The sequence below is a fragment of the Panicum virgatum genome, chromosome 4K (assembly GCF_016808335.1).
Source record: "Panicum virgatum strain AP13 chromosome 4K, P.virgatum_v5, whole genome shotgun sequence".
NCBI classification, from domain to species: domain Eukaryota; kingdom Viridiplantae; phylum Streptophyta; class Magnoliopsida; order Poales; family Poaceae; genus Panicum; species Panicum virgatum.
The window spans coordinates 30,231,494-30,240,207 of record NC_053139.1 but is presented as its reverse complement, the minus strand read 5'-3'; the positions used below and the strand labels follow the sequence as shown (position 1 = coordinate 30,240,207).

At 50.0% G+C, this 8,714-nt stretch overlaps 1 protein-coding gene and 1 long non-coding RNA gene across 2 annotated transcripts; one reads left to right on the top strand and one right to left on the bottom strand.

Moving 5' to 3' along the window:
• The first annotated feature begins 4,352 nt into the window (after window positions 1-4,352).
• LOC120702110 (RING-H2 finger protein ATL39-like) lies at window positions 4,353-4,880 on the top strand. Its single transcript, XM_039985873.1, has one exon. The coding sequence runs from the start codon at window positions 4,353-4,355 to the stop codon at window positions 4,878-4,880; it is 528 nt and encodes a 175-aa protein (XP_039841807.1).
• Window positions 4,881-5,544: 664 nt separating this feature from the next.
• On the bottom strand, window positions 5,545-6,802 carry LOC120704775. Its single transcript, XR_005687672.1, has 2 exons — window positions 6,062-6,802; window positions 5,545-5,678 (listed from the first exon to the last, which is right to left on the bottom strand). It is a non-coding gene; the product is annotated as an uncharacterized LOC120704775 (long non-coding RNA).
• Between the last annotated feature and the right edge of the window lie 1,912 nt (window positions 6,803-8,714).

Genomic DNA, 8,714 nt, shown 5'->3' with positions numbered 1-8,714 from the left:
GAGCATGATTGGCTCTCTCCTGTACCTGACGGCGACCCGACCGGACATTCAGTTCGGGGTCGGCCTCTGTGCGCGATATTAGACTTCGCCGCGCACCTCCCACAAGCAAGTGGTGAAACGCATCTTCAGGTACCTCAAGTTCACTCCTGAGTTCGGTTTTTGTTATTCTGCGGATTCATCCCTTGTCTTGGTTGGCTTTTCGGATGCCGATTTTGGCGGGTGTCGGCTGGATCGCAAGTCGACATCCGGCACTTGTCATTTTCTCGGTACATCGCTGATTTCGTGGTCCTCTCGCAAGCAAGCTAGTGTAGCGCTCTCTTCCACAGAAGCCGAATACGTTGCTGCTGCTCTTAGATTCTTTGGATGAAACAAACCTTGCAGAATTATGGGTTGAGTTTTGGTAGGGTTCCCATCTTTGTAGACAAAATGTCTTCCATTTGCATTGCAAAGAACCCAGTGCTCCACTCCAGAACCAAACACATAGACACCAGGTTCCACTTCCTGCGAGATAACCATGAGAGAGGCCACATAGACATGATCCATGTACCATCCGAGAGGCAAACCGCAGATATCCTTACCAAACCACTTGAGCTTGAGACTTTTGCTCGCTTGCGAGGGGAGCTTGGGGTTTGTTACCCCTTTTAGTTGCTAGTTTTTCCCTTGATTAGCTTTGTAGGTCATGGTTCTGTTTCTCTTCAGTTTTCTAGGTTTGGTAGCTGCATTTTGCACTTGCATTGTACATTTCAGCATTTTGCATTGCCTCACTTGCACTAGCATTCTTGTATACATTGCTATGACCTCCTGTTGATTGCTAGTGTGAGTTTATAAACGTGATCATGAATAGCTTGCTCCACTGTGTATATGACATCCTCTGAGTTAAGCTATTTTGATTTGAAAATTCGAAAACATGGTCACCCTGTCTTGGCTACTGGCATGATGGGACGTGTTGATATGCTTTGCTATCTTATTCATGCTAGTGTAGCTTCTTGATAGTTAACCTATTGCAATTCATCCTGGTTCAGCAATTCATAGTTGACATGATCTAAAAATTTGATAAAATTGCTTGAATTGTGCTTGAAATGGAATGAGAAGATTCAGGTGGGATTGCTTGTTGCACTGATCGAGCTTTCGGGACGGCTCACTTTGCACTTGTGAGAACCCGGGCAAGGCTGTGCATGACTGAAACGAGTGTCTTAAGCTTCTGATTGCTTTTGGCATAGGCTTGGCCTTATTGCTAATTAAAGCATGATAAGTTTTCAACCCCTGGCATTAATAATTACGTGATATAATTTGTTTGCAAAATGTGTGTTTGCAACATTCTTTGGCTGTTTTTGGCTCATCTGTATGAGTTTTATTAGCACTGATTTCCATTCCCTACTTGTTAGTGCTAGATCATGGGTGATGTTTTTATTTCTGCTAAACTGAACTTGCTTAGCTTTAGACTGACTTGATATACCCTGTTGAGATAGGTGCAGGTCTTGTTTATGGATGCACACATACTTGTGACTAGATGTTGCTCATATCCTTGTATCCCTGAATGCTTTCACTTACACCTCCTGCATTGCATTCATTGCATAGCATATTTTCAGAGGGAGTCTCAGTTTCAGGGGGAGTTTTAGGCCTGTTTAGCCTTGATGTGTGCATGTGCCAACAAGGGGGAGAAGTTTAGTGATCGAACAAATGGGAGAAATGCATTTCAGTGGAGTTTCTGCTTTGTTTAGCTCCTGGTTTTCTCTTTGCTTCTGGCATGACTGTGTCGAGCCCTGCCTCTATCTTTGAGGAGTCATGTTTGTGTTTGATCGATTGCGTCGAGCCGTTGCCCTTGTCTTATGGAATCGATCTTTGCTTGGTCAAGTGACTTGTTCTTGATTCTTTCGAGCTTTTATCACTTGTTCAAGTTCTTCATCTTCTTTGTTCTACTCTGTTTTTGCTTCTCTCTTAGTTCGTTTTTGGTTCGATTGTGGTGTGTTGACAATGCACTCATCAAGGGGGAGATTGAGGAATGTGGAGTACTCACTCCTAGTTGTGATAAGTGAATTGTCAACCGTGCGGTGTGATTGTGTGCTTGGTCTTTGGTTACAGGTACACAGACGTCGAGTGTCAACGGAGAGCTGTCGTGGAGGTGCTGTGGCCGATGGACCGTGCGGTGGACGGCGGTGAAGGGCAGCCGGGACCAGAGCTCGGGCCGGGCGGCAGCTGTGGCATCCACTCCTGGATCGAGGGCGCAAGCGCCGACGGATGGCGGGTTTCTTGGTTTGCGCCACAAAACCAAGCTGGCGGACGGCGGTTGAAGACCCCAAGTCGTGGAGGCACGGGCGTTGGTCTCGGGACTGGCGGAGGAACGGGCGTCGACGGCGTCTAGAGCCTCGCTGCGGGCGAGGAGGTGACGGGCGTCGGGCGGCGTCTAGGGCCGTCAGGAGGCCGAGGCGGAAACGACGTCCAGGGCCACGGCATGGAGGCGGGAAGCTTCCCGCACGTGGAGTTTTTGCAGTTTTCTCAAAACGGGCCACCTACCCGGGTTTCGCGGACCTTCCAAAATCGCGGACCGGATCTTCATCTACGTGGCGGCATCGCGGAGAAAACTTCGATTCGAAGAAAGAACATCGGCCGTCGGAGGAGTCCTTGTATCTTTTTACGGTTTTGCCCCTACAGGCTTTCTAGTGTCTAATTTAGTCTAGGGGTAGTTTAGTCTTTTAGTTCTAGAGTTAGTGGGCATAAATATCCCCTCACCCACTCTCTATCAGTGGCTCTCTCCCCTTTGCCTGGACAGCACGCACGCCTCTCCCCTCTCCCGTGCGCCCCCTCTCCCTTCCACTCTTCCTCCCTTTCCATTCTCTAGGGTGGGATTTGGAGAATGGATTTTTGAGACCTTGTATTGGATTTGATTGGGAAATGAGGCTCTATCCTCCTTGTGCCCTCCGGGGTTTTGATCTTGCATCAAATTCATGGGTCGCACTCCTCTCGTGTGATGATTTTCGTTTTGATTTAACGAGTTTTGGTGCACGAGATTTTGGTGACTTTCCGAGCTCTTTGTGATGGATCCAAACCGCTTCTATTAGTCCAAGATCACTAGGATTCACGAGCTCCCTTGAATTGACGTTCTTGTGTTTTTGAGAAAACCCCGTTTTGCTCAGGAATTCCTCGATTCCTCCCTAACCATGGAGTGATTTGTCGATTCCTTCCGTGGACATGTTCACAAGTCCTTTGTCATCATGCCTACAAAATTTGGTGAGATTTTGACTTGATTTGATTCTCCAATCATCGAGTTTTTCAAGTGTTGCGGGCTGAAAAATCGTTTCTGGGCACGGGCAGACTTTTTCCTATCACCGGTTAAACCGGCGCTTGTAATATGCTGCGTCGGATCAACCGGTGAGTAGGTTTTTTTTCAGCTGTTAGGGTTTTGGTGTTTGGGTTGTTGCACAGGCGTATAGAAGGCTCTTAGCATCGGTTCAACCGGTGTTCAGTGTGATACGTTTTGCAGTCTCTCTGGATAGCTGCACCGGTGTTTTGGATTTGATTTCGTCGGTTCAACCGGTGTTTGGGAAATTGGTTTTGTGACGTCTCTGGACAACTGCACCGACGTTTTAAATTGATTTTGTCGGATCATCCGGTGCACTTTCGCCGATTGAACCGACGCTGTTCAAACCTATACGTCGGATCAACCGGTGCTTGCTTTGTCGTGTTGTCGGCTCTGTGACATCGGTTAAATCGGTGAAGACCTTCTTCACTCGTCAGTTTAACCGGTGCTCATATACCGTGCGTTCTCTGTTGCTGCTTCTGCGTATTTGCTTCCGCACTTTGTCTCGCTTGTTCCTAGGGTGTTTTGTGTTGGTGTAACTCATCCATAGCTATTTCATACTACACCTAGAATTCTAGGGTCAGGTGTGTACTTGGGATCCTAAGCCGAGTTTCTGATTTTGTTAATTTTTTATCGGCTCTCCTTCACCCCTCTCTAGTCGCCTTTTTAGTCCCTCACCATCATTCAGAGCAGTTTTCTAACAGGTCCCCTTCCTCCACGAAGCCTTTCTTGCCGAGACAAGCATTGACTCCAGTTGGCGATGCAGGATTGTATATTGCTCGAGATGAGATGCATCACACAAAAATCCAATCACCTCGATCGACCTCGCCCGCCCAGGAAAGCAACTCTCGCACAAGTCTCGAATGCCGCCTGTCTAGTTGCAGCTGCGCGCTGCACACGCCGCCCGGGAACTAACCCGACGGCATTATCCGGTTGGCCGCCGGGCAGCTTAAATTCCCTCGCCAGATGCCGCCAATGCTCGCTCGCACGAACTCGCCGTCACCACACGAGAGCAGCCACACTAGCTCACCACAGGCGGCGCAGCTAGTTGAGGATGTCGGCGGCGGCGGCGGAGCACCCGTGGCGCGCGCAGGCGTTCGGCGACGCGGTGGCCGCGCAGCGCAGCGCGCTGGTGCTCGTCATCCTGGCCGCGTTCGTCAGGTACCTGTGGGTCACGCTCGCCATGTACTGCGCGCTCCTCTTCTCGGTCTCGTGCGCCGCCCGCGCCTTCGGCGCCCCGCCGGCCGCCGACGGTGGCGACGAGGAGGCACGGGCCGGCCGCGGCGGGCTCTCGGCCGCGGCCATCGCGGCGGCCGCCCCGGCGTTCCCGTACGAGCCGCCGGCCGCGCCCGCGCCCGGGGACTGCCCGGTGTGCCTCGAGGCGATGAAGGCCGGGGAGCCGGCGCGGCGGCTGCCGGCGTGCGCGCATGCGTTCCACGTCGGCTGCATCGACATGTGGCTCGACTCGCACGCGACGTGCCCCGTGTGCAGGTGCCACGTCGTGCCGAGGAAGGGCGGCAAAGAACCGCCCGAGGGGCCCGCGCTGCCATCGTCCACCGAGCCGCCGCTGCCGCCGGTGTAGCTCCGGCAGGGGGGTTGCCTGGTTGGGTTGGGTCGTGTCCCGGCGGCTGAAGGGTAGTTTCGACTTTTGGGATAGTTTTGCACATAGTACTATTTTTTTGGGGGGAGGGGGGGTTTATATATAGTTGTGCTAGTGTGCTGTTCTGCTGGCTGTATACATGTAGCCTAGTATTTGTCAACTATAATGCAGTTTATTATGCTAGCGATCATGCAAATTCTGTCCAGTCATCGTGATTTCCACGGAGTGAATTGCGATTGAAAACAACCTGACAACACTACTGACTGAGACAAGCGGTTAAAAGATCTGCCAATGGACATTGACAGCCCAACGCGGTTGCTGTAGTTAGGACTTAGGAGTAATATTACAGTTCAACTACAAATCCCCCGTTCGGATTGCTGATCCACTGGGCTGGTGGCTGATCCGCTAGGCAGGTGGCTCATCTCGCTCCCCGCCGCGCTCACTAGGAACACTGCTTGCCAGCCAGCCATCCTAGCCAACCAGCCAACTAAACAGTACGAAAATCTAGTTTCTATGTTGACTAGCATAGTTGCTCGTGCGTTGCTACGAGTTTTTATCTGCTCCAACACTGTCATGTCCAGGCTCCGGGCCCATATTTTTCATGGTAGTATATCATTTTTCAAAACTATACTTGTGCAAATTCTGATAAAATATTTGAACAATATGTACATGGTCAATTTTCATGTACAGGAAGCATATTAGGAAAGATTGAACCAATGCATACCACTTGTCTTCTCACCCGGAAAGATTGAACCAATGCATACCACTTGTCTTCTCACCCTACCACCGATAAATAGGAAGATTGTTGAAATGTTTCCATTGCCAACAAAGATAAAAAGCAATAAATTTATCCAATCCCCTAAATATCCAGCCACATATCTCTACAAATATTTGAACATTTTAACCTCTTGCGCCTTCGCATTTTCGTTCCATAGTAGAAGAGATATGAAGAAACTTAATTATTTGCCAATTAGTTCAGGGAAGTAGTATCAATCCTTCCCTACCCGGCAAAAATAAAATAGGGGGTAAGTATCTCTATATTTCAATAATGGAAAAAAATTAGAGTTGTAGTTTATGTGAATATAGTTGTGAGCACATTTCAAACATCATGATCTGTGAATATAGTCAAAGGAAGAAAAGGTAAAGAACAGAAGCAAGCAAACCTTGGTAACCAACAAACGTGACAGACGAGCACGGAGAATCGAAGTGGCGATTGACACATCAGGGAGGCAGACTTCGTATACAAGTGTCTTGCCGACAGCATCTAACCTTGCCTCCCAAGAACGATGCTTCAGATATTAATAGGGATGGATACATGATCTGAAAGTAGTAAATTGCATTTTTTGTAAGGTTGTCTATGATCCCACTTCATCCCAACTCCGCCCGCGAGCACGCATCTGATTCGAATCTGTGGCTGTCCCGAATGACGGCGTCTCTGCTCACCCCTGCTTGCGCCTGCTGCGGTGAATCTGCAGCCATCCCTGACGACGCCCCTGCTGTGCTTGCTTGCAGCAGAATAAAACAGATCGCAAAATAATTTGATTCATCTACTATCGATTGCTGCTGAAGCCACTGAGATTGGATGCCGGGAGGGGCCTCCGCTGCCTGTGCACTCGCAGCCTCAAGGGCCTCTGCGGGCTCATCAGGCACGGGCGCCGCAAGTGCCCTCGCGCGGGCTCGTGCGCTGGGAACCGCGCTGCCTGCAGAATGAAGTTTGTGGTTGTGGCAATGGATGGCGGACCCGCGCAGCGGGTGCCAGGAGTACCTATGCGCCGGAGTATGCTGCCGGCAGGAGGGCCACCACGCACCACCAGGTCGCTAGAGAGCAGCAGGCGGGATGTGGAGGGATGGATGCAGATGGGATTGCGGGCGGAGGAGCTGCGGACGGTCCGAGTTCACGGACGACTACACGGAACCAGAGAGAGGGCCGTAAGTTGAGTGGACTCACCTTTCACCGAGTATCGACGGACCAAAAATCAACCGCAGAAACGGTCCGTTTTTTTAGAAATAGATAAAGAATTACAAAATCGCATGCACCACGCAGGCAATACATCACACTCACACACCCGTGTTTTTTCTTGAAAAAAGAACTTTTGAGTTTTTGAAGAGGATGTTATGTTGCGCATGAATACTCTAGGAGCATCTTGTGACTAAGGGCTTGATTGAATGGGCTCAAGTTAAGTGCTAAATTTTAGCATCTATTTTTTAGAAGAAAAAAATAGTTTTAAATTTTGGCTAAAGTTTAGCTCACCCTGTTAATACTTCTGTTTGGATGGACTAATACTAAACTTTATCACTTTTGTGCATTAGCATTTAGATCCAAATACCATCTAAGCATGCTAACACATGGCAAAGAGGGAAGGAGCATAGACTCCACTCTACCAAATTGGTCGAGCCAGTTAATTGCTAATGTGGTCAATGCTATACAATGGGCAATAAAAGCTTTTTTTTTCAACACGGATGAAATCATCTTTCCGGGGGCTCGGTTTGAAGGATCAATTGTTTCATTACATCTAGTGATCTAGATTTCAGTTCAACTCCTGTTTTGTTTAGCAATTCCACATTGGCGCTCAGCTACTCTTTCTCGCCACACACCTCGGTTTCCAGTGGCTTCATTCCTTGCTGGCGGATTTACCGCTACCACACTAACCGCTGCATTTTTTTCAGTCCTCTGCCACAGATAACCTCTTCCTTGAAACCAAACCCGTAGGAAAATCAGCCCATTTCTTCTCCTCCCGTCTGCTACAGTTGAGCGAGGCGAGAAGGGAGTTCCCCGTGCTCCCCGCCGGCGAGGCCGTCGATCCCTGTCGCCTCCGGTGGCCCTCTGGGCCTCGGATGCGAGGGGGATCTCCGGTTCTCAGCTGGGCGGTGTAGATTAGGTTGTAGTTTAGGTCCTAGGTTATCTAGGGTAGGGTTTCCGGACGGCGGCGGCGGCGCAACCGTGGAATAAGTCCCTCCGGCCTTGTCTCCGCTTCGCCGTCGTTCGCTTCCGCGCCGGTGAGAGGCCTGTGAGGGAGGGGTCTCTTGATTCGGGGTGGCGACTTGCGGCAGCAGGTTCGTTCTCCGTTCTTGTTGACCTCTTTCTTGGAAGCTGCTCTCCGGCGGTTCGTACGTCGGTTGAGTTTCGCAGAGGGGAAGCTGTGGGTTCGTGGGCGTCGAGGTGGATGGTTCGGTGCTCCTTTCTTGCTGCTCGTCGGCGCGAAGCACTGATCCATGGCTACAGAAGCCCGGGGTGCGTCCCCGACCGAGGTTCCTTCATGGAGTTCATCTATTGCGGTTCCTCCCAGAGCCAGTGTGCGATGGGGTTTCTGTTAGCTTCGGTGGTGCTGCTGTCTGCCTCTTTCTCCGGCCATGGCTTCAGCATCGACGGAGGAGGACGACTGCGGTGGCGGTCAGGAGGCGCAGAAGATCCAGTGGATCTCGTTGTAATTTATTTTTTGTTAGGGTCTTTTGTGCAAAAAGTTGGGACAGCTGTCCCCCTTTGTAACCTTCCAGTGGGTTCGTGTACCTGCACGGTGCGGATGTACGTTTTCCTTATCGTATAATACATGTACTGTTATAAAAAAACAAAAGAAAGAAACCAAACCCGTAGCCACTGACCCACCGTGGCTTCTATGGCCGTGCACAAGGTGACTGATGAATCGGAGGATGCGTGTCTTATAATAAACTATAGCAGTAACACAAAAAGATCACTAACAGCAAAAATATCTGAGTACACATTTGGATTTTAAGTTACCATCAAGTTCGGTTGCTAATCGAGTGTCATCATTCGCCCCTGCTCTGAAAGCAAGTGAAGCAAAACGAAAAAGACGGTGC

What these genes read in the sequence shown, in the direction of transcription:
- LOC120702110 (XM_039985873.1), top strand. Translation starts at nt 4,353, where the DNA reads ATGTCGGCGGCGGCGGCGGAGCACCCGTGGCGCGCGCAGGCGTTCGGC.